General features: G+C 41.5%; 1 protein-coding gene across 4 annotated transcripts; it reads right to left on the reverse strand.

The window, feature by feature from the left end:
* Positions 1 to 1891: 1891 nt before the first annotated feature.
* Positions 1892 to 21163, reverse strand: LOC115205883 (sodium channel subunit beta-3). 4 transcript variants are annotated; one of them, XM_029772289.1, is made up of 7 exons: positions 20869 to 21163; positions 20371 to 20465; positions 14948 to 15111; positions 14486 to 14711; positions 5748 to 5856; positions 3834 to 3921; positions 1892 to 3209 (listed from the first exon to the last, which is right to left on the reverse strand). In XM_029772289.1, the coding sequence occupies exons 2-6, from the start codon at positions 20423 to 20425 to the stop codon at positions 3858 to 3860; spliced, it is 618 nt and encodes a 205-aa protein (XP_029628149.1). In that variant the 5' UTR covers positions 20426 to 20465; positions 20869 to 21163; the 3' UTR covers positions 1892 to 3209; positions 3834 to 3857. The 4 variants fall into 4 exon arrangements, with proteins under 4 accessions (XP_029628149.1, XP_029628148.1, XP_029628146.1 ...); XM_029772288.1 differs by having other exon boundaries at positions 3856 to 3921; positions 5748 to 5886; positions 20869 to 21160; XM_029772286.1 differs by having other exon boundaries at positions 5748 to 5886; positions 20869 to 21160.
* Between the last annotated feature and the right edge of the window lie 5016 nt (positions 21164 to 26179).

Consider the following 26179-nt stretch of genomic DNA (forward strand, 5'->3'; position numbering starts at 1 on the left):
GGGTTGTGATAACCCTTATGCCCTGTACTGTGTAGTCATTATCTTCATGTCTGGTTAGTGCATGACCCGCACAACTCTGTCATCATAGCATGGTTAAGTTGAAGACAACCAATCTGCTCTCTGCTCGGGGCTTGCCTGGGTTGTTATAACGACAGATGCTATATCTGTCACCGGTTGCCCCAGAACAAGAACATGGTGGTGGTGAGATTGCTCTCCGAGGACTGCCCCCCATCCTAAAGGTGCTTAACGCCAGCTGTGCACTGTGGAGGAGGATGGATGGTACAGATGGATGGCTAAACCCACCTAGATTTGACCTAATTCATTCACACCCTACCTTCTCAGTCTCAATAGCTTGGTGCTACCACCCACAGTCTGTCACAACCCCTGGTCCCCAGTCAAGATATGTCATCAAAACCTTGTGGGTAGACTAGTCACATTGTATCTATAGCAAATGGGATTGATGGTATTTCCCTGTGGTATTCGCTAATCAGGCAATAACTAAATAGTTATATTTTATCTGTTATGTTTTTGAGGTATCTAAAAAAACTTTACAATACCTTCCTCTGTTATTAGTCACACAATGAGTGAGGAGATTGACAGACAGATTTGCACAAACACTTATTGAGTGTTTTAGCATTTCAATGAAACGCGACCTGCTTGTCTCGTCTCTGTGCAAACTCTGTAATCAAATAGATTTTCAAGATCAATGTAGAAGGACTTTACAAATTAGATAAGTATGGAGAAGGGTTCGGATGCATTTGTAATGCATTGTCCTTTAATAGCTCAATACGGAGATACAGTGACATACAGAGCATTCGGAAAGTATTCAGACCCCTTCACCACATTTTGTTACTTCACAGCCTTATTCTAAAATTCATAAAATTATTTTTTCTCTCATCAATCTACACACAGTGCCCCATAATGACGAAGCGAAAACAGGTATTTAGTAATTATTGCAAATGTATAAATAAAACATCTGAAATATTTACATAAGTATTCAGACACTACTATGAGACTTGAAATTGAGCTCAGGTGCATCCTGTTTCCATTGATCGTCCTTGAAATGTTTCAACAACTTGATTGGAGTCCACCTGGCCAGACTGAAGCCACTCCTCAGTAAAAGGTATATGGCAGCCCGCTTGGAGTTGGCCAAAAGGCACCTAAAGGACTCTCAGACCATGCGAAACAAGATTCTCTGGTCTGATGAAACCAAGACTGAACCCTTTGGCCTGAATGCCAAGCGTCACATCTGGAGGAAACCAGGCACTGCTTACCACCTGGCCAATACCATTCCTAGAGTGAAGCATGGTGGTGGCAACATCATGCTGTGGTGATGTTTTGAGGGAAAGATGAATGGAGCAAAGTACAGAGAGATCCTTGATGAAAACCTGCTCCAGACCTCAGACTGGGGGAAGGTTCACCTTACAACAGGACAACGACCCTAAGCAAACAGCCTAGACAACGCAGGTGTGGCTTCGGGACAAGTCTCTGAATGTCCTTGAGTGGCCCAGCCAGAGCCTGGACTTGAACCCGATCGAACATCTCTGGAGAGACCTGAAAATAGCTGTTCAGCTTCGCTCCCCATCCAACCTGACAGAGCTTGAGAGAATCTGCAGAGAAGAATGGGAGAAACTCCCCAAATACAGGTGTGCCAAGCTTGTAGCATCATACCCAAGAAGACTCAAGAATGTAATCGCTGCCAAAGGTGCTTCAACAAAGTACTGAGTAAAGGGTTTGAAAACTTATGTAAATGTGATTTTTCAGTTTTTTATTTGTAATACATTTGCAAAAATTTCAAAAAACCTGTTTTTGCTTTGTCATTATGGGGTATTGCGTGTAGATTGATGAGGGAAAAAAACTATTTAATCAATTTTAGAATAAGGCTGTAAAGTAACAAAATGTGGAAAAAGTGAAGGATTCTGAATACTTTCCGAATGCACTGTATATAGTATGATTGTACACAATTCATACACTATAGAAGTAGGCACATATTTGAGTCTCAAAAGCAATTCTACTGTATATTAAAAAACAACAATCTCACCAGCCAGTATATTTATTTAACTAGGCAGGTCAGTTAAGAACAAATTCTTATTTTCAATGACAGCCTAGGAACAGTGGGTTAACTGCCTTGTTCATGGGCAGAACGACAGATTTGTACCTTGTCAGCTCGGGGATTTGAACTTGCAACCTTTCGATTACTAGTCCAACACTCTGTGGTGGTTTAGCATGGTTTAGAATGATCAAGTATTTGGCTATTGGTGCGTACAGTAGTTGTATTATGCAGCATCATTGTTTTGAATGTCTTAAGATGCCACTGAATAAACTTTATATCTCACAAAACACTGAGTAAAAAAGCCATATTGTTGATGTGAGTAAAAGATATAGGAATCTCTGGTACCAATTACTGTGACTTTGTACCATTTTTTTTTTCTTCTTCTTCTTTTGTAAAATAGCCTAGTCACTCTCTAAGAACGAAATGCACAACATCTTCTCATGCCAGGTTAATTCGGTGGAAGAGAATTGAACTTAAAGAGAAGCTTCTGACGTAGAAGGCCAAATGGAGCCTTGGAGTCACACTAAGAAGCAGCGAGAGGACTCAGTGTTCATATCATAAACCACAGTCATACTGTGCATGAAACATTTCATTTTACCAAACAACTTGAGTGAAGTAAACTTGAAAAGCTACGCAATCCATTTTCTGTAAAAAGATAACGACGAGACACCGGTGGTATAAGAGCACATTGACCCATAATCTCGTCATTTTCTATCAGTAGAGTAAAAATCAACTGAAATGAATGTACCAGAAGCTTTTATGTGCACCCAATGATGTGCAGTGTACCATTTGAACAACATTTCACACATTTAAAAGTATAAGTAATTTGCTTTGAAGCAATTGGTTGGTCCTCTGCAACAGTAGGTACAATTTTGTTTCTGTGGGTGACATTCAAATGTCATAAACAACTTATTAATCATCAAATCACTGCTGTCTTGCATATAGTGGGTCAGAGTGAAATAAGAAGGGAGAGTATACTTGAGCATTCAAGTATTTGGCTAGCTCACACCACAAGACCAAGACAAAAGGGATTCCACTTGGCAGGTTTCCTGGTTGCTGAGAGGCGTTGCGACATCTTCACTGAATGTTCCCTTCAAAGAGTTCAGTCTGTATCGTCAGGCGACTATGAACTGCTTGATACACCATTGGTCAGTACCTGAAATAGAGGATAGACTAAGTTGCTTGATGTGTTGAAAAATTCAGATTAGGTACAACAGTAACAGATATTCTAATACAGATTCAGAAATGTAAAACAATAACTTGCGAGAAACTTTCTTCCACTTAAAAAAAACAGAAAGTACCACTCTCAGAAAGTACCATTGTGCCTCACACAGCCCCTTAGCAATACTAATAAAACATGTCTCCGTCCACTGTTCTGAGAACACAGCAGTGGGTATGTTCAGTGTTCACAGGCCTCATTTCTTTCACTGTTGTAATCGGGCCACTCTCCCTTTGAAAATGACACTTAAATCAAGTACCAAAGAATCTCATGTGGAGAGTGAATTTCTTATATAACTATTGTTTTCACCTCTCATTATTTTCACTATTAGGTAGACTTTTAATATTAGTACTAGTACTATGAGGGAGAAAGAGTTGATGGTAAATGGAGATGAAGCACAGAGATGAGTGGTTAAGGAAGGGAATGTTCTTACTATGGTGTGAGTGAGTAATGTCTTACGGAAGAAAATGGGGTATGCGTTTGCAGCAGAAAGAGACACGTGAGTTGAAGTGGAGAGTGATGTTCTGATCGAGATCAGATTGAGAGGCACATTCAAAATACCGTATTGGTGTGAGACAATCACTTTTATTCTGTAACTGGAACACCCAGGTTCTCTTTATTTTCTGAGGGAATGGCTAGGTAGTTTGTCCTGTAGATGGGTAAAAAGAGAAGCAAATCTAAGATCCTGTGGTGCATCCATGGAGCACCATACTGTGAACATTTCATTGGGCCTTTCTTATTGAACTCTGTCAATGCAAAACAATTGAGACAATTGGGGTAACTTATCATTGGGAATGTTCCAGTTTATTCATGACAACATGCCAACAGCAATACCGAACATAAGCCTGGATATTGACTAAGAAACTATGACATCGATTTCTTTCAACTTTGCCACAACCCATGAGTTAGCCTATTTCCTAGCCATTATTCTACAAGAAAAAAGTATTCAAGTAAGAGGACCGGGTCAAATGAAAGTGGGAAAATGGTAGGAAATCAGTTAATCACACTTGCAACTGGTGGAGATCATCCTGTCTCCTAGCCAACAGTCCATGATTGATGTGATTTAGGATCAGTAATGCATGCTACAGATCCTTTTAAATGGATGCATTATCCTGTACTGTTGAACCGCCAGTCACATATTATGGTTGGCTGCCATCAGTGTGCCTCTAATGTTTATCTGCTCAAACAGCTCAATACAAAGCTGTGTCCCAAATGGCACCCTATTCCCTATATAGTGCATTCTTTTTTTACCAGAGCCCTAAGTCCTGTCGGCACTAGACCGGACAGAGGTCACGCCTTGCAACACACCACCGGTGGTTAAACTTACTGTGGTATTCTTGGGCATAGGGTCATTAGGCATTGGCTCTAGACTGAGCGCAAAGTGTTGTCCATTTAAAAAGCATATTTGGAACAACTGTCACAAGCCATGTAACGTAGCAGTGTACACTCCATTTATTCAGAATTGCATTATTTTAAACCATTTCTCAATCGATGCCTTCAGACGTTCTCTCAATTTCCCAAGTAAGTTCTGTGTACATCTATCCTGCGCTATTGGTACTTCCAGTGTAAGGTACAGGAATAGTGTGATTGGATTCAAACATGCATTGTATATTACCCAATATCTTTATTGTAAGGTTGAAATTTGATGGCCCACAATCCACTGTACCGACTTCCATCTACCGCCCAGCACCATCACCAATCATTGGGAGCTGACAGCACAGAAATATATTGAAGCCTTGGCCACAGAACAAGTCAATTTCAGATCCGGCTGCAAATCCACAGAGCACTAAATTGGTTGTTTGAAAATGGCAGAACAGGAGTCAGCAGAGCGCTCCAAACTATCCAGGGACCTCAGCAGAAAGACGACTTACTGAAATAGCTGACCGACTACTATTGACCGACAGCATGAGCCCTCAGACAATTACACCTCCATTACACTCTTTCACAGAACGCACAAACTATACATTGGATACTGCATGGCCTAACAGTAAATGCAAAATATTCACTAACCCCAATTTATTGAAGGAGTCGTAAAATCAGCAAAGGGAATTTTACGCCACATTGTCAATAATGCCTACTGTGGGTAAAGCCCAAACTCCACATATAGTATGAGACACTTAGCATCGTATCCATGCTGTATGTGCTGAAGCCAACTCTAGTCGTCTGTCATTGCCCTACAGCATACATCTAGATACATGGTGCAAAGCAACTATAGAAGACTAGAGTTGGCCTTGGTACATTCAGTATGGAGACGAGGCCATGATATGAGGCTACGAGACGCGAGGCTACAAGATACGAGGCTACGAGTTACAACGCTACGAGATACAAGACACGACTGCGAGATATGAGGCTATGAGATCTAATGCTAAGAGATACAAGCCTACAAGATTCAAAGCTACGAGATACAAAGCTACGAGATACAAGACAAGCCTATGAGATAAAAAGCCATGAGACACATGGCTAAGAGCTACTCACGCGGTGTCCTGGGCCTGCTCGTCTGACTTGGAGATCTTCCTGTAGCAGTATACCATCTCCACCAGGAGCCAGCAGGTGAGGAAGACCAGCAGGACATACATCATGATCTCTGAGTACAGGGCAGTGGTGTCGTCACTGGCTGCCAGACAGACACACACAACCCATAGAGATGGATATAGGGCACACTTGCTACAAACTCGGTTTTAACATTGGCAGCACCATCAAAGGCTTTCACCATTTTAAAGTAGGCAACTGGGTGGGACTACCTATGGGTCAAGGAAGGATAACAGAATTTCATCCAAGTCAGCAGAAGGGATCAGCAAATACTTCTGAGCAAAGATTCAAGCTCAACAGGTGGCAGTTAAATCATTAACTTTAGCTTTATGCCTGTTCAGACTATACACACTCGAACACAGTAGGTGTAGGTATACACCTTTTAGTTTGATTACAAACCGCCAATAAACTCATAGAAGTAGAAGAAGAAGACATTGACTACTTTTAAATTAATATAGCCCTCAATGGTTCTGCCCATGCTGCCACAGAAGTGATGAATGGCAAAGATAGGTGTGCCCTCTTTCCATCTCTATGACACAACCAACACCGCATCTGTTTGGATTGACCACTGCAAGACAACAGAAATAGAAAATGTATTTAAATTGCATTGATTTGATAGAGACTTACTGTAAATCTTGCACAGACTGTTCTACAATCATGTGATTTCTGAATAAGGCATAGAGCTGTAAAGATAACTATTTGTTAGTTAGATAACTATGTAGGTCTATTTGTTTGTATGGGACGGTGAACAGATTCTCAATGTGTTTTGAGACCCAGCATATCAGCCATAATAAATAACTGTCCTGTCGCCACTAGCAATGAAATGACAATTCTAATTCAAATGGCTTCAGTATGTAACAATCTATTTCTGATTTATCCATTCACTCATAATGAAAAATATAAACAGTCCCATATGTGGGCATTACAGCTATTTCGGTTAGCCAGGTGAAGTCAATCTCATTCAATATAGGAGGCAGACTTCTTCGGGATCGGTGTCCCTTCCACGATACGGTTGAGCAAATGTAGGCTAATGCGATTAGCATGAGGTTGTAAGTAACAAGAAAATTTTCCAGGACATAGGCATATCTGATATGGGCAGAAAGCTTACATTCTTGTTAATCTAACTGCACTGTTCAATTTACAGTAGCTATTACAGTGAAATAATACCATGCTATTGCTTGAGGAGAGTGCACAATTATTTAACATAGAAAGTTATTAATAATCAAATTACGCACATTTGGGCAGTCTTGATACAGAATTTTGAACAGAAATGCAATGGTTCATTGGATCAGTCTAAAACTTTGCACAAACACTGTAGCCATCTAGTGGCCAAAATATAAATTACACCTGGGCTGGATAATACATGATGGCCTTTCTCTTGCATTTCAAAGATGGTACAAAAAAATACAAAGAACGGTTGATTTTTTCTTTGTATTATCTTTTACCAGATCTATTGTGTTATTATCCTACATTCCTTTCACATTTCCACAAACTTCAAAGTGTTTCCTTTCAAACGATACCAAGAATATGCATATCCTTGCTTCAGGGCCTGAGCTACAGGCAGTTAGATTTGGGTATGTCATTTTAGGAAAAATTGAAAAAAAAGGGGCGGATAGTGTCCCACCTCGACAACATCTGGTGATATTGCAGAGCGCGAAATTCAAAATACAGAAATACTCATAATAAACATTCATAAAACATACAAGTGTTATACATCGGCTTAAAGATTAACTTCTTGTTAATCCAGCCGCTGTGTCAGATTTCAAAAAGGCTTTACGGCGAAAGCATACCATGCAATTATCTAAGGACAGCGCCCCGCTTATGTGTTATTTCTTATAATGTTACCCCAGAAAATCTTAGGTTTTATTACATACTGTCGTGAGTAACTATTGGATATAAGAGCAACGTCAACTCACCAACATTACGACCAGGAATACGACTTTCCCGAAGCTGAACCTCTGTTTGGCCTACCACCCAGGACAATGGATCGGATTCCAGCCGGCGACCCAAAACAACGACGCCGTAGAAAGGGTTGACGGAACGGTCTTCTGGTCAGGCTCTGTGGACGGGCACATCGCGCACCGCTCCCGAGCATACTACTCACCAATGTCCAGTCTCTTGACAACAAGGTAGACAAAATCCGAGCAAGAGTTGCCTTCCAGAGAGACATCAGAGGCTGTAACGTTCTTTGTTTCACGGAAACATGGCTCACTCGAGACACACTATCTGAGTCGGTACAGCCACCTGGTTTCTTCACGCATCGCGCCGGCAGAAACAAGCATCTCTCTGGTAAGAAGAAGGGCGGGGGTGTATGCCTTATGATTAACGAGACGTGGTGTGATCATAACAACATACAGGAACTCAAGTCTTTTTGTTCACCTGACTTAGAATTCCTCACAATTAAATGCCGACCGCATTACCTACCAAGAGAATTCTCTTGGATCATAATCACAGTCGTGTATATTTCCCCCCAAGCAGACACATCGACGGCCCTGAAAGAACTTCATTCGAAGTTCAAACCACATATATCCTGAGGCTGCATTTATTGTAGCTGGGGATTTTAACAAGGCTAATCTGAAAACAAATTCTATCAGCATATCGATTGTGCTACCAGGGCTGGCAAAACCCTAGATCACTGTTATTCTAACTTCCGCGACGCATATAAGGCCCTCCCCCGACCTGCCTTCGGAAAAGCTGACCACGACTCCATTTTGTTGCTCCCAGCCTATGGACAGAAACTAAAACAGGAAGCACCCGCGCTCAGGTCTGTTCAACGCTGGTCCGACCAATCGGATTCCATGCTTCAAGATTGCTTCGATCAGGTGGACTGGGATATGTTCCGCATAACGTCGAACAACAACATTGACGAATACGCTGATTCGGTGAGCGAGTTTATTAGCAAGTGCATCGGTGATGTTGTACCCACAGCGTCTATTAAAACATTCCCCAACCAGAAACCGTGGATTGATGGCAGCATTCGCGCAAAACTGAAAGCGCGAACCACTGCTTTTAATCATGGCAAGGCGACCGGAAACATGACCGAATACAAACATTGTAGCTATTCCCTCCGCAAGGCAATCAAACAAGCTAAGCGTCAGTATAGAGACAAAGTGGAGTCGCAATTCAACGGCTCAGACACGAGAGGTATGTGGCAGGGTATACAGTCAATCACGGACTACAAAAAGAAAACCAGCCCCGTCGCGGACCACGATGCCTTGCTCCCAGACAGACTAAACAACTTTTTTGCTCGCTTTGATGACAATACAGTGCCACTGACACGGCCCGCTACCAAAACCTGCGGGCTCTCCTTCACTGTAGCCAACGTGAGTAAAACATGTAAACGTGTTAACCCTCGCAAGGCTGCAGGCCTAGACGGCATCCCCGGACGCGTCCTCAGAGCATGCGCAGACCAGCTGGCTGGTGTGTTTACAGACATATTCAATCAATCCTTATCTCAGTCTGCTGTTCCCACATGCTTCAAAAGGGCCACCATTGTTCCTGTTCCCAAGAAAGCTAAGGTAACTGAGCTAAATGACTACTGCCCTGTAGCACTCACTTTCGTCATCATGAAGTGCTTTGAGAGTCTAGTCAAGGACCTGACACCCTACACCCACTCCAATTTGCTTACCGCCCCAATAGGTCCACAGAAGACAATCGCCATCACACCGCACACTGCCCAAACCCATCTGGATAAGAGGAATACCTATGTTAGAATGCTGTTCATCGATTACAGCTCAGCATTTATCACCATAGTACCCTCCAAACTCGTCATTGTGCATCTGGGTCCTGGACTTCCTGACGGGCCGCCCCCAGGTGGTGAGGGTAGGTAACAACATCTCCACCCCGCTGATCCTCAACACTGGGTCCACACAAGGGTGCGTTCTCAGCCCTCTCCTGTACTCCCTGTTCACCCACAACTGCGTGGCCATGCACGCCTCCAACTCAATCATCAAGTTTGCAGACGACACTACAGTGGTAGGCTTGATTACCAACAACGACGAGACAGCCTACAGGGAGGAGGTGAGGGCCCTCAGAGTGTGAGACACTTACACCACCCGATGTCACAGGAAGGCCAAAAAGATCATCAAGGACAACAACCACCCGAGCCACTGCCTGTTCACCCCACTATCATCCAGAAGGCGAGGTCAGTACAGGTGCATCAAAGCAGGGACCGAGAGACAGAAGCTGTTTTTCAATCTCAAGGCCATCAGACTGTTAAACAGCCATCACTAACATTGAGTGGCTGCTGCCAACATACTGACTCAACTCTAGCCAATTTAATAATGGAAAAAGTGATGTAATCAATTTATCACTAGCCACTTTATATAATGCATACATAACCTACATTACTCATCTCATATGTATATACTGTACGCTATACCATCTAATGCATCTTGCCATCTTGATGTAATTAAATGTATCACTAGCCACTTTAAACAATGCCACTTTATATAATGTATTCATAACCTACATTACTCATGTCATATGTATGTACTGTACTCTATACCATCGACTGCATCTTGCCTATGCCATTCGGGCATCACTCATTCATATATTTTTATGTACATATTCATATTCATTCCTTTACACTTGTGTGTACAAGGTAGTTGTTGTAAAATTGTTAGGTTATATTACTTGTTACATATTACTGCATGGTCGGAACTTGAAGCCCAAGTATTTCGCTACACTCGCATTAACATCTGCTAACCATGTGTATGTGACACGGTCCCGTGTAGCTCAGTTGGTAGAGCATGGTGTTTGCAACGCCAGGGTTGTGTGTTCAATTCCCACGGGGGACCAGTACGGAGAAGAAAAAAAAGAAATGTATGCATTCACTACTGTAAGTCGCTCTGGATAAGAGCGTCTCGCTAAATGACTAAAATGTCAAATGTAAATCTACATTTGATTTGATTTGAAAAGCATACAAACATTTTCTAGCCAAGTAGATTAGTAACAAAAGTCAGAAATAGCGATGAAATTAATCACTTACCTTTGATGATCTTCATATGGTTGCACTCACAAGACTCCATGTTACACAATAAATGTTAGTTTTGTTCGATAAAGTCCCTCTTTATATCCAAAAAACTCAGTTTTGTTGGCGCGTTTTGTTCAGTAATCCACTGGCTCAAAGGCGGTCACAACAGGCAGACAAATAGATCCAAATAGTACCGGTAAGGTTTGTCGAAACATGTCAAACGATGTTTTTTATTAATCCTCAGGTTGTCTATTTTCTTTATAATCGATAATATTTCAACTGGACAATAGCGTATTCAATTCAAAAGAAAAAGAACGGAGGGCGCACTCCCGGTCGCACGCGCAAAAAACTCTGGTTTATTCGACCGACCACTCAGAAAATGTTGTCATTCTTACTCATTTTTCAGAATACAAGCCTGAAACAATGTCCAAAGACTGTTGACATCTAGGAACTGCAATCTAGGTCCCATCCATTTATATGGTGGATAGGCTTTCAATGGAAAAACACTCAATTCAAAAGAATGCCACTTCCTGGATGGATTTTCCTCAGGTTATCGCCTGCCATATCAGTTCTGTTATACTCACAGACATTATTTTAACAGTTTTGGAAACTTTAGAGTGTTTTCTATCCAATACTACCATATCTTCTTAGCTTCTGGGCCTGAGTAACAGGCAGTTTACATTGGGCATCTCATTCATCCAAAATGCAAAATACTGCCCCCTACCCAAGAGAGGTTAACTGGTGCCTCTAGAGACAAAACCTCTCTCATCTTCACTCAATGCCTATGTTTACTTCCACTTTACTCACATCCTACCACACCCTTGTCTGTACATTATGCCTTGAATCTATTCTTCCACGCCCAGAAATCTGCTCCTTTTAATCTCTGTTCCGAACGCACTAGACGATAGCCTTTAGCCGTAACCTTATCCTACTCCTCCTCCGTTCCTCTGATGTAGAGGTTAACCCAGGCCCTGCAGCGCCCAACACCTCTCCCATTCCCCAGGCGCTCTCATTTGTTGACTTTTGGAACCGTAAAAGTCTTGGTTTCATGCATATTAACATTAGAAGCCTCCTCCATAAGTTTGTTTTATTCACTGCTTTAGCACACTCTACCAACCCGGATGTCCTAGCCGTGTCTGAATCCTGGCTTAGGAAGGCCACCAAAAATCCTGATATTTCCATCTCCAACTACAACATTTTCCGACAAGATAAAACTGCCAAAGGGGGCGGAGTTGCAATCTATTGCAGAGATAGCCTGCAGAGTTCTGTCATAATGTCCAGGTCTGTGCCCAAACAATTCAAGCTTCTACTTTTAAAAATCCACCTTTCCAGAAACAAGTCTCTCACCGTTGCCGCTTGTTATAGACCCCCCTCAGCCCCCAGCTGTGCCCTGGACACCATATGTGAATTGATTGCCCCCCATCCATCTTCAGACCCAAACGAGCTTCAATGCCATACAACACGCCTTCCATGGCCTCCATCTGCTTTTAAATGCTAGTAAAACTAAATGCATGCTCTTCAACCGATTGCTGCCCGCACCCGCCTATCATAACTACTCTGGACGGTTCTGACTTAGAATATGTGGACAACTACAAATACCTAGGTGTCTGGTTAGACTGTAAACTCTCCTTCCAGAATCACATAAAACATCTCCAATCCAAAGTTAAATCTAGAATTGGCTTCCTATTTCGCAACAAAGCCTCCTTCAATCATGCCGCCAAACTGACCATCCTACCGATCCTTGACTTCTCCAATGTCATTTACAAAATAACCTCTAACACTCTACTCAGCAAATTGGATGCAGTCTATCATAGTGCCATCTGTTTTGTCACCAAAGCCCCATATACTACCCACCACTGCGACCTGTATGTTCTTGTTGGCGGGACCTCACTACATATTCGTCGCCAAACCCACTGGCTCCAGGTCATCTATAAGTCTTTGCTATGTAAAGCCCAGCCTTATCTCAGCTCACTAGTCACCATAGCAACAACCATCCGTAGCACACGCTCCAGCAGGTATATTTCACTGGTCATCCACTTCCTTTGGTAGCCTTTCCTTCCAGTTCTCTGCTACCGCCAATGACTGGAACAAATTGCAAAAATCACTGAAGCTAGAGTCTTATATCTCCCTCTCTAACTTTAAGCATTAGCGGTCAGAGCAGCTTACCGATCACTGTACATGTACACAGCCAATCTGTAAATAGCACACCCAACTACCTCATCCCCATATTGTTGTTTATCTTCGTGCTCTTTTGCACCCCAGTTTCTCTACTTGCACACGATCATCTGCACATCTATCACTCCAGTGTTAATGCTAAATTGTAATTATTTCGCCTCTATGGCCTATTTATTGCCTTACCTCCCTACTCTTCTACATTTGCACACACTGTACATATATTTTTTATATTGTGTCATTGACTGTACGTTTGTTTATGTGTAACTTTGTGTTGTTGATTTTGTAGCACTGCTTTGCTTTATCTTGACCAGGTCGCAGTTGGAAATGACAACTTGTTCTCAACTGGCCTACCTGGTTAAATAAAGGTGAAATATCTATATTTTTTTAAATGGCAAGTGTCACGTCTGGAGGAAACCTGTCACCATCCCTATGGTGAAGCACGGTGGTGGCAGGATAGAGGGAAATATGAACGGAGCAAAGTATAGAGAGATCCTAGATGAAAACCTGCTCCAGAGCACTCAGGACCACAGACTGGGGTGAAGGTTCATCTTCCAACAGGACAACGACTCTAAGCACACATCCAAGACAATGCAGGAGTGGCTTCGGGACAAGTCTCTGAATGCCCTTGAGTGGCCCAGCCAGAGCCCGGACTTCAACCCGATCGAACATCTCTGGAGAGTCCTGAAAATAGCTGTGCAGCGACATTCCTAATCCAACCTGACAAAGCTTAAGAGGATCTGCAGAGATGAATGGGAGAAACTCCCAATATACAGGTGTGCCAAGCTTGTAGCGTCATACCGAAGAAGACTCAATGCTGCAATCGCTGCCAACGGTAAAGGGTCTGAATACTTACATATTATATTTCTGTTTTTTTAGGTTTTATAAATTAGCAAACATTTCTAAAAACCTGTTTTTGCTTTGTCATTGTAGGGTATTGTGTGTAAATTGATGAGGGAAAAAAAATATTTAATACATTTTAGAATAAAACTGTAACATAACAAAATGTGAAAAAAAGTCAAGGGGTCTGAATACTTTCCGAAGTCACTGTATGAATCCCAGCAGTTCACAATAGATAGGCAGATAGAGGTATTGTAAAGTGAATGTAGGAATAATTATATACAAATATACCTATTAAATAGTATTTATGAGTAAGGTGAACATCCAGCAAGCATCCAGTAAATGGAAACCAAATGATGTACATTACCCCCTATAATAGATAGTGAAGTAGATGGTTAGAAGAAACCCTCCCTTACTATAAGAGGCCTTCAATTGAGCTTTGATAATAAAAACAGAACAAAAACACACAATTACTCATACAATACAACTATTAAAAACATTTCATGAAAATTGTAAATAAGATTAACATACCTAATAGCACCTAAGACAAAATAATACATTGGCAACAAGAATAAGGTTTATGGGTAAAGCACATATAAATACGCAAATCACACATTGCAAACCACATATAGTTAAGCCTCCAGCAAGGAGCTTGAAAGGACAGGAAGTACAATTACAAAACAGGAAGTAATCTTACCTTCCTCTCTGACCACCAGGTTGATTACCAGACTGTTGGTAACCGAGGGAGAGTAGCAGTCAAACTCAAACTGTCGGAAGACCACACACTTGTAGGTGCCCGTGTCGTTCATTGTGACGTTGAGGATACTGATGGAGAGTTCTTGCAGGTCTTTACTTCCATTCCACATCAGGCGACCCCTCCAAGGTCCCTCTAGCTCCCTGGGTTGTCCATCAAACAGGTAGATCTGAGGGGGCAACGTAGCAAGGAAACACACACCCATCGTTGTTAGCTACCTTTGCCAGATTTTTCCCTCATAATTTAAAGTATTTGTGGACCATACAGCCTGACCAGGAAAAAGTTATAGGCAATCATTCCTGGTCAGGTCACATGGTCAGGAAATACTGCTGGTCCTGTCAGGTGAAATGCTTGTAATGAAAATGTAGAAGTTTGTGTTTGTGCAAATGGATGGAGGAGACCTACAGGGATGGGTTCTTCGTCAGGTGGGATGTAGTACCAGTCCACACGTGTCTCCGCGTTGACCTCCTCTCTCTTCATACATGAGATGCAAGTCAGTTTCATGGGGTTCCCAACAACCGCCTCTGTTTCTGAGGGCACATCCACACATACTGGCCTGCTCACCTGCACTGGAGATAGTAACACACAGAGTGGCATCACACCAGCACCACACTGTAGCATGTACAGTACACATCACCCAGAGATACATACATGTGTATGTTTGTGCGTGTGCGCGCGTGTGTGTGTGTGTGTGTGAGAGAGGAAGGTTTGAGTTTTTCGTCATGAATCTTGTTCTGGAGGCAGCTCTGCAGAGTGGTCACTAGTCATACAATCAGATTTTAAACCTAACCTTAACCACACTGCTAAACCTAATGCCTAACCTTAAATGAATACCGAAAAGCAAAATGTTTTTTATTCATTTCTACAATATAGACAATTCTGACTTTGAAGCTAGCCTAAGGGGAAATCACTCAGTTCTGCCTCCAGGACAACACTCATGAATTTAAACATCAAACTGCGTGTGGGAGCTGGCGGGAATAAAAGACAGCAAAAACACAAATGTATTATTCTATTCAACTACACCCTCCGCCCATCACCCTTTGGTCTGTTGTCAGAGCGTGGTGTTCTATTGGATAACCCCGTGACCTAATTTTGCTGCCCTCTTAATGATGTAATGTGAGCCAGGCTTGGATGAGCTTCCTGTTGTGCCAGTCAGACTGGCATAATGCAGTGCCATAGACACCACTGTTCTCAAATCACAACTCACCACATAATACACCCTCACACCCCAGACCATCGCAGCCGGCCACGACCGGGAGAGCCATGAGGCGGCACCCAATTGACCCAGCGTCGACTGGGTTACGGGAGGGTTTGGCCGACCGGGATGTCCATGTCCCATCACTCCTGTGGCGGACTGCGTGCATGCATGCTGACATGGTCGCCAGGTGTACAGTGTTTCCTCCGACACATTGGTGCGGCTGGCTTCCGGGTTAAGCGAGCATTGTGTCAAATAAGCAGTGGGACATGGTGGGGTCGTATTTTGGTGGACGCACGGCTCTTGAATTTTGCTTCTACCGAGTCCGTACAGGAGTTGCAGATATATGACAAGACTGTAACTACCAATTGGATACCACGAAATAGGGGAGAAAATAAAATAATAATACAAAAATATAAAAATATATGTATACAGTTGAAGTCGGAAGTTTACATACACTTAGGTTGGATTCATTAAAACTCGTTTTTCAACCACTCCAAAAATGTCTTGTTAATAAACTATAGTTTTGGCAAGTCGGTTAGGACATCTACTGTGTGCATGACACAAGTAACTTTATCAACGATTGTTTACAGACAGATTATTTCACTTATAATTCACTGTATCACAATTCCAGCGGGTCAGAAGTTTACATACACTAAGTTGACTGTGCCTTTAAACAGCATGGAAAATTCCAGAAAATGATGTCATGGCTTTAGAAGCTTCTGATAGGCTAATTGACATAATTTGAGTCAATCGGAGGTGTACCTGTGGATGTATTTCAAGGCCTACCTTCAAACTCAGTGCCTCAGAAAAAAAAATTGTAGACCTCCATAAGTCTGGATCATCCTTGGGAGCAATTTCCAAACGCCTGAAGGAACCACGTTCATCTGTACAAACAATAGTACGCAAGTATAAACACCATGGGACCACGCAGCCATCATACCGCTCAGGAAGGAGACGCGTTCTGTCTCCTAAAGACAAACATACTGTAACGGCTGTTGAATGGACTAGACCAAGGCGCAGTGTGGTTAGTGGTCATCTTTGTAATTTAATGAAAAAAGAGAACACTTTACAAAATAAACAAAAGACAACAGCCAAATAGTTCTGTCAGGTAACAAATGACTAAACAGAAAATAACCACCCACAAAACCCAAAGGAAAACAGGCTGCCTAAGTATGGCTCCCAATCAGCAACAACGATATACAGCTGTCCCTGATTGAGAGCCATACCCTGCCGAAACAAAGAAATACCAAACATAGAAAAAAGGACATAGAATGCCCACCCCAACTCACGCCCTGACCAACCAAAATAGAGACATAAAAGGATCTCTAAGGTGACACGTACTTTGGTGCGAAAAGTGCAAATCAATCCCAGAACAACAGCAAAGGACCTTGTGAAGATGCTGGAGGAAACAGGTAGAAAAGTATCTATAACCATAGTGAAACGAGTCCTGTATCGACATAACCTGAAAGGCCACTAAGCAAGGAAGAAGCCACTGCTCCAAAACTGCCATAAAAAAGCCAGACTACGGTTTGCAACTGCACATGGGGACAAAGATTGTACTTTTTGGAGAAATGTCCTCTGGTCTGATGAAACAAAAATAGAACCGTTTGGCCATAATGACCATTGTTATGTTTGGAGGGAAAAGGGGGCAAGCCGAAGAACACCATCCCAACCGTGGGTGGTGGGGGTGGCAGCATCATGTTGTGTGGGTGCTTTGCTGCAGGAGGGACTGGTGCACTTCACAAAATAGATGGCATCATGAGGTCGGAACATTATGTGGATATATTGATGCAACATCTGAAGACATCAGTCAGGAAGTTAAACCTTGGTCACAAATAGGTATTCCAAATGGACAATGACCCCAAGCATACTTCCAAAGCTGTGGCTAAAATGGCTTAAGGACAACAAAGTCAAGGTATTGGAGTGTGCGAGCAATGAGGCCTACAAACATGACTCAATTACACCAGCTCTGTCAGGAGGAATGGGCCAAAATTCACCCAACTTATTGTGGAAAGCTTGTGGAAGGCTACCCGAAACATTTGACCCAAGTTAAACAATTTAAAGGCAATGCTACCAAATACTAATTGAATGTATGTAAACTTCTGATCCACTGGGAATGTGATGAAAGTAATAAAAGCTGAAATAAATAATTATCTCTACTATTATTCTGACATTGTAAGGGGTGCGTAACTGGTGGCAGGGAAGTCAGACGCAGGAGAGCAGAACTAGGTAATAGCCGGAGCAGTTTAATTGCAAAACCAACAGCATAAAGAATAACAAACATGGGTATAAAACCTGTCGCGCACCAGTAAACATGTGCACAAGCACTTACAACAAACAGTTCCACACAAAGACATGGGGGGAACAGAGGGTTAAATACACAACACATAATAAAGGAAATGAGAACCAGGTGTGTAGGAAAACAAGACAAAACAAATGGAAAATGAAAAGTGGATCGACGATGGCTAGAAGACCGGTGATGCCAACCGCCGAACGCGGCCCGAACAAGGAGAGGAACCGATTTCGGTGGAAGTCGTGACAGACATTTCACATTCTTAAATTAAAGTGGTGATCCTAACTAACCTAAGACAAGGAATTTTTACTAGGATTAAATGTCAGGAATTGTGAAAAACTGAGTTTAAATGTATTTGGCTAAGGTGTATGTAAACTTCCAACTTTCACTGTACATTTCACACTAGACTGACACACGCAGTGAGCGTAATATCATCAACCCCACAAACAAGGCCTGAGATCCAAACAGCACCATATTCCATATTTCGTGCACTACTTTAGACCAGGGCCCGGGTCAAAAGTAGTGCATTATATGGTCAAAAGTAGTGCACTATATGGGGATTAGGGTGCCATTTGGGAAGCAACCAAACCCAGTCAGGCTGCTATAGTGATTGAGGGAGTCTTTGTGCGACTGATTGACAAAACGCACGGTTAGTATTATGTAACCCAGAGCCCCGGGCTGTGTTTGTCAACATCAATTACATCTCCAGCTCATGAAGGGTCATACTAATCAAATCAAATGTATTTATCACATGCTTCGAATACAGCAGTGAAATGCTTACTTACAAGCCCTTAACCAACAAGGCTTTAAGAAGATCAGTAAAAAAAAGTTAAGTAAAATAGATAAGTAAAAAATTGAAAATAGAAGTAACAAATAATTAAACAGCAGCAGTAAAATAACAATAGCGAGGCTATATACAGGGGGTACCGGTACAGAGTCAATGTGCGGTGGCACTGGTTAATTGAGGTAATTATGTACATGTAGGTAGAGTTAAAGTGACTATGCATTGATAATAAACAGAGTAGCAGCAGCGTAAAAAAGTGGGGTCTGGGTATCCCTTTGATTAGCTGTTCGAGGGTCTTATGGCTTGGGGTTAGAAACTGTTAAGAAACCTTTTGGACCTAGACCTGGCGCTCCGGTACTGCTTGGTGTGCGGTAGCAGAGAGAACGGCCCATGACTAGGGTGGCTGGAGTCTTTGACAATTTTTAGGGCCTTCCTCTGACACCGCCTGGTATAGAGGTCCTTGATGGCAGGAAGCTTGGGCCTGGTGATGTACTGGGCTATACGCACTACCCTCTGAAGTGCCTTGTGGTCAGAGGCCGAGCGATTTCCATACCAGGCAGTGATGCAAACAGTAAGGATGCTCTCGATGGTGCAGCTGTAGAACCTTTTGAGGATCTGAGGACCCATGTCAAATCTTTTCAGTCTCCTGAGGGGGAATAGGCTTTGTCGTGCTCTCTTCACAACTGTCTTAATGTGTTTGGACCATGAGAGTTTGATAGTTCCATGCAGCCACATGGAAACCAGGAAAGTCACAGTAGTGAAAGTGACAGAGAAACGTACTGGGAAAGAGGACCCGGTCAGTGCTGCCATTCAGAAATAAGAAATACATTTACATAACATTAGGCTGCTGACACATATCATTTAAAAACATGGACAAACTAATAGAAGTACTTAAATTGGGAGCAGACAGTAGATCATCTTCAACAGTAAGTGAAAGCCTCAAATGAGGTCTATCAGTGCTGCCATTCAGAAATAAGAAAAACATTTGCATAACATTAGGCTGCTGACAGATATCATTTAGAGCAGGTTTAGAGCAGGTTACTGTTGAAGATGATCTACCTTCTGCTCCCTATTTAAGTACCTCTATTAGTTTGTTCATGTTTTTAAATGTTGGAATAGTTGGTGACATATTTAGAATATTTTATATAAAAGTGTTACCAAATTGCATTTTATTTTACTTTAGAGACTGATTACCCAGATCATGTCCTGTCTGTTGGCTTCTACATGTAATGATAATAGGCTTATACCTTGATTTCACTTTATCCAAAAGCCAAGTGAATGCTACTGTATGTTTTCTATGTCACTTGACCGTGTCAAATCATGCCATACTAGCCTTAGTCAGATCTCTCAAAGTGATCAGTTCAACCCCCCCCCCCCCCCCCCCCCCCCCAAAAAAAAGTAATGTAAATGAAGCTGGAACATAAAGGCCTACGTGTTGGGATTACAACTTGTTTGATCGTGATGTATCAATTAATGTCAAAAACCGTTGCATCTCAAATCTGTGATTTTCAACTATTAGAGACAAAACACATGATGTAAGTGCAAATACTTACCTACTAAAACCAAAAGTAATAGAGAATGCAATATAACCCTGGTTCGAGTTCTCATATTCGGTATTCTCTGGGATAGCTGTCTTGGACACGCTCTCCTGTTCACAATCAAAGAAAGAAGTAACACGTTAAACCTCGAATAATCTCATATTTAATCTACAGTATTTTCATCTACAGTATTTCTATGTCGTGGTAGCGAATGCCCTAGTTTGATCAGGCTATTTGTAGAGCGTAATTTCAGGACAATGGACAGCGAGCGCACCGCTACCCAGGAGATCGGTCGTCGATAAATATAACACATTCTCCGTAGAGATTTGACAAAGTGTGAGAAAAATCTTGCTTTAGGCTATATGATGGTTATTTGCCAGTGTCTGAAGATAACATTAATTTATTATCATTGACTGGCCTGTTGCCTAAGATTAATCACTTTATTTTATTTTGTAAACTTCTCCCACATTATTCAAGTCGTAGTATATTTGTGGTGAGAAAAGAATTACTCACACTCATTCCCTCGATATTCCTCGCAGCTCCACCATGAATAAAACCCAAAAGAGACCTGTAGATTCCACACTCCGCTGAGGCCACTTTCTATTGCGGGATTTGGGTGAGCGTCTAGAAATCCTCAATCATACAATGACAATGGATTGTAAAAAGTTTTATATGAATAGCGAATAATAAATTGGTTTAATCAAAAAAGGATACTGTTTTGTCAGATTCTTCATAAAATGAGGAGCATTCCGAAAATGACGTTCTGTTCCGCTGTTCACTGCCTTTGTTTTTCGCACTAAGCGGTCACTTAGGGCTCCGATAACGTTTCCATTGATGCGCATGCGTAAAAGTCACAACCTATTTATTTTCACTCCGTATCTTCTTGTTCCCAGGCACATGGACAATACAAAGTACAGTTCCAGTTAGAAGTTTGGACACACGTCCTCATTAAAAGGGTTTTTCTATATTTTTACTATTTTTTATATTGTAGAATAATAGTGAAGACATCAAACCTATGAAATAACACATAAGTAATCATGTAGTAACCAAAAAAGTGTTAAACAGATCAAAATATATTTTATATTTGAGATTCTTCAAAGTAGCCACCCTTCTCCTTGATGACAGCTTTGCACACTCTTGGCATTCTCTCAACCAGCTTCATGAGGTATTCACCTGGAATGTATTTCAATTAACGGGTGTGCCTTGTTAAAAGTACATTTGTGGAATTTCTTACCTTCTTTATGCATTTGAGCCAATCAGTTGTGTTGTAACAAGGTAGGGGTGGTATACAGAAGATAGCCCTATTTTGTAAAAGGCCAAGTCCATATTATGTCAAGAACAGCTCAAATAAGCAAAAAGAAATGACAGTCCATCATTACTTTAAGACATGAAGCTCAATCAATGAGGAAAATTTCAAGAACTTTGAAAGTTTCTTCAAGTGCAGTTGCAAAAGCCATCAAGCGCTATGATGAAACTGGCTCTCACTAGGACACCCACAGGAAAGGAAGACCCAGAGTTACCTCTACCGCAGAGGATAAGTTCATTAGAGTTACCAGCCTCAGAAACTGCAGCCCAAATAAATGCTTCACAAAGTTCAAGTAACAGACACGTCAACATCAATTGTTCAGAGGACACTGCGTGAATCAGGCATTCATGGCCGAAAAGAAACCACTACTAAACACCAATAATAAGAAGAGACTTGCTTGGGCCAAGAAACATGAGCAATGGACATTAGACTGGTGGAAATCTCTCCTTTGGTCTAATGAGTGCAAATGTGAGACGCAGAGTAGGTGAACGGATGATCTCTGCATGTGTGGTTCCCACCGTGAAGCATGGAGGAGATGTGATGGTGTGGGGGTGCTTTGCTGGTGACACTGTCTGTGATTTAGGCACACTTAACCAGCATGGCTACCACAGCATTCTTCAGCAATATGCCATCCCATCTGGTTTGCGCTTAGTGGGACAATCATTTGTTTTTCAACAGGACAATGACCCAAAACACACCCCCAGGTTGTGTAAGGCTGCGTAAGTGATGGGGTGCTGCATCAGATGACCTGGCCTCCACAATCACCAGACATTAACCCAATTGAGATGGTTTGGGATGAGTTGGACCACAGAGTGAAGGAAAAGCAGACAACAAGTGCTCAGCATGTGGAAACTCCTTCAAAACTGTTGGAAAAGCATTGTAGATGAAGCTGGTTGAGAGAATGCCAAGCGTGTGCAAAGCTGTCATCAAGGCAAAGGGTGGCTACTTTGAAGAATCTAAGATATAAAACATATTTTGATTTGTTTAACACTTTTTTGGTTACTACATGATTCCATGTGTTATTTCATAGTTTTGATGTCTTCATTATTATTATACAATGTAGAAAATAGTAAAAATATAGAAAAACCTTTGAATGAGTAGGTGGGTCCAAACCTTTAACTGGTACTGTATATGTACAGTATGTGTGTGCGTGTGTGTGTGTGTGTGTGTGTGTGTGTGTGCGTGTACAATACAGTTTGTTCAATCAATTAAAACAAAGCATACTAACAATTGAACATGATAGATTCAGTATACAATAAAACGTTTATTTTTGTGTGTGTGCATGTGTGTGCATGAGAGTTAGGCTATATGGAGGAGACTACTGTGCAGTTCACAAAAACATTATTAAATTCACATAAAATAACAAAGGTCTTACTTCTAACATTGAATTGAGATGGGAGAGCTGTAGAATACTTTTTCTTGTTCAACAGATGTTGATTTTCCATGTTGACTTTATATTGTTTGCATATTCTTGTGATTTGCTAGTAAAGTATATTCTTGTGGATATCCGAAGTAGATGGGTAAATGTGTTGTTATACTATACTGAACAAAAATATAAACACAGCATGCATAATTTCAACTATTTTACTGAGTTACAGATCATATAAAGAAATGAGTCAATTGAAATAACTTCATTAGGCCCTAATCTATAGATTTCACATGACTGGTCAGGGGCGCAGCCATGAGTGGGCCTGGGAGGGCATAGTCCCACCCACTGGGGAGCCAGGCCCAGCCAATCAGTTTTCCCCACAAAAGGGCTTTATTACAGACATAAATATTCCTCAGTTTCATCAGCTGTCCGGGTGGCAGGTCTCAGAAGAAGGTGAATGAAGAAGCCGGTGTGGATGTCCTGGGCTGGCATGGCTACACCTGGTCTGCGGTTGTAAGACCGGTTGGACGTACTACTAAATTGCAGGTGGCTTTTGGTAGAGAAATTAACATTCAATTCTCTGGCAACAGCTCTGGTGGATATTTCTGCAGTCAGCATGCCAATTGCACGCTCCCTAAAAACACTGTGGCATTGTGTTGTCTTACAAAACTGCACTTTTTTTTGTTATTTTATTTCACCTTTATTTAACCAGGTAGGCCAGTTGAGAACAAGTTCTCATTTACAACTGCGACCTGGCCAAGATAAAGCAAAGCAGTGCAACACAAACAACAACACAGAGTTACACATGGAATAAACAAACATACAGTCAATAACACAATGGAAAAGTCTATATACAGTGTGGGCAAATGGTGTGAGGAGGTAAGGCAATAAATAGGCAATAGTAGCGAATAATTACAATTTAGCAAATTAACACTGGAGTGATAGATGTGCAGATGATGATGTGCAAGAATAAATACTGGTGTGCAAAAGAGCAAAAAAGTAAATAAAAACAGTATGGGGATGAGGTAGGTAGATTGGATGGGCTATTTACAGATTGGCTGTGTGCAGTTGCAGCGATTTTAAAGTGGCCTTTTTTTGTCTCCAGCACAAGGTGCACCTGTGTAATGATCATGCTGTTTAATAATATCTTCTTGATATGCCAGACCGGTCAGGTGTATGGATTATTTTAGCAAAGGAGAAATAGTCACTAACAGGGATGTAAACAAATTTTATTTCAGCTCATGAAACATGAGACCAACACTTTACATGCTGCGTTTATATTTTTGTTTAGTATATTTTGAATTGGCAGAATTCAAGGGGGGTAGAATTTTTGAGAAACTTTTTTTACTGAGGATTTTTGGAGACAGATTGTGTACCATGCTTTCCAGAACCCATCTGCTGCTCTCTTATGAGGTCTGAATAAGGGAAAGCAGTGGTGAAATACAGAATTGAAGGATGTGAGAAAAGTCTGGTAAGCAGACTCCACAGTAAATTATTATAAAAATGTTCCCATTAAATATCAATCAACATTTTTAAATCTTCAGTATTACTTTTGTTGAATATTCTACATTTAATGCTACTATTCCCATCTGTTCATTTCCAATTTTTTCTAGCTGACAAAGAGAAGTGGAATATTGGAAATTGTCAGTATAAATGTCAGTATAAATTCTACCTGTTTTTGCCACATTATTCAATTAATCAGTAAAAATATTACTAATAAAGATGACCGATGAACTGGTCAATTTTGTGGGCTTGTAGTTGAGGAGATATAGATAGCTGGTGTATAAAGTATTCAAAAAGTCTGACGTCAGTAAGCCCTTTTTACATCAGTCGATGTCACAAAGTGCTATACAGAAACCCAGCCTAAAAACCCAAACAGCAAGCAATGCAGATGTAGAAGCATGGTGGCTAGGAAAAACTCCATAGAAAGGCAGGAACCTAGGAAGAAACCAGGCTCTGAGGGATGGCCAGTCCTCTTCTGGCTGAGCTGGGTTGAGATTATAATGGCCAATATGTTCAAATGTTCATAGATGACCAGCAGGGTAAAATAATAATAATATTATTATGGTTGTAGAGGGTGCAACAGGTCAGCACCTTAAATCCAATCTTGATGAAAGGGCATCATTAAAACTACCAATGTCAGTATCGGTTGCCCTATAAACACATCCAATTCTAACTTTTTTACCACCAAAAATGTACAGGAGGGAATTTCTATGAAGGGCGACACAACGTTAATGTTATGAGTTGCAAGTGCGAGGTCCTCTCTTACAAATAATTTAAGACTTATGAACAAAAATGACAACAGACATCCAATGTACCAACCACACAAATGTTATATAATGTTGTTTAGCATCTGGAAGGAGAGTGCTTACTCATAGCCACTCATTTAATACAGATCAGTGAACCACATATATTTTTCTTCGCCCCCTTAGGCATCTCCAAAGAATCACACAGCAGTGATAGAGCTCAAAGATCACCCTGGAGTAGAATCTTGATTTAATGTTGGGGCGGCAGGGTAGTCTAGTGGTTAGAGCGTAGTAACCAAAAGGTTGTAAGTTCAAATCCCTAAGCTGGACAAGGAAGTTAACCCACTGTTCATAGGCTGTCATTGAAAATAAGAATTTGTTCTTAACTGACTTGCCTAGTAAAATAAAAAAATGTATACTCTGACCTCAGTGTGTATGGTATGTGTAGGCCATTGAAAAACACATAATTCTGAGCATACCAAGAAAAACCAGCCTACAGAGCTTCTAATGCAACCTTACAATCCCCTGATTTTCTCTCATATTTGGTGCTTATGGCAGGATGATGCAATGACCTTTCATCTACATAAAACTTAATCTGCATTTGACACAAAGCAATGAGTTTTTCGATGATGTTTTATTCCATTCTGCTTCACTGCTCCTCTCTGCCATTACCTCTGAGAGCAGTCATTATCTTCCCCCCAGTTCACCCACACACCAGTGTGGAAGAAGCCTGGGCTGCATCTCAAATGTCACCCTATTACCAATATAGTGTGCTACTTTTGACCAGAGGACACTATGGGCCCTGGTTAAAAGTAGTACACTTATAGGGAATAGTGTACCCTTTGAGACGCGGCCCTAAAGTACTTATGAAGGATCGGCATGATATCAACTATACCCATTATT

The sequence above is a fragment of the Salmo trutta genome, chromosome 13, assembly GCF_901001165.1.
Source record: "Salmo trutta chromosome 13, fSalTru1.1, whole genome shotgun sequence".
Taxonomy (NCBI): domain Eukaryota; kingdom Metazoa; phylum Chordata; class Actinopteri; order Salmoniformes; family Salmonidae; genus Salmo; species Salmo trutta.

Excerpts from the sequence above, each read along its gene's own strand:
- LOC115205883 (XM_029772288.1), bottom strand. The coding sequence starts at position 20,425 with ATGAGAACTCGAACCAGGGTTATATTGCATTCTCTATTACTTTTGGTT. Across the intron at positions 14,712-14,947 it reads CTGACGAAGAACCCATCCCT|ATCTACCTGTTTGATGGACA; the intron begins GTAGGTCTCCTC and ends TTGCCCCCTCAG. Across the intron at positions 3,922-5,747 it reads GAGCAGGCCCAGGACACCGC|GACAAACTACCTAGCCATTC; the intron begins GTGAGTAGCTCT and ends ACCCATCTACAG.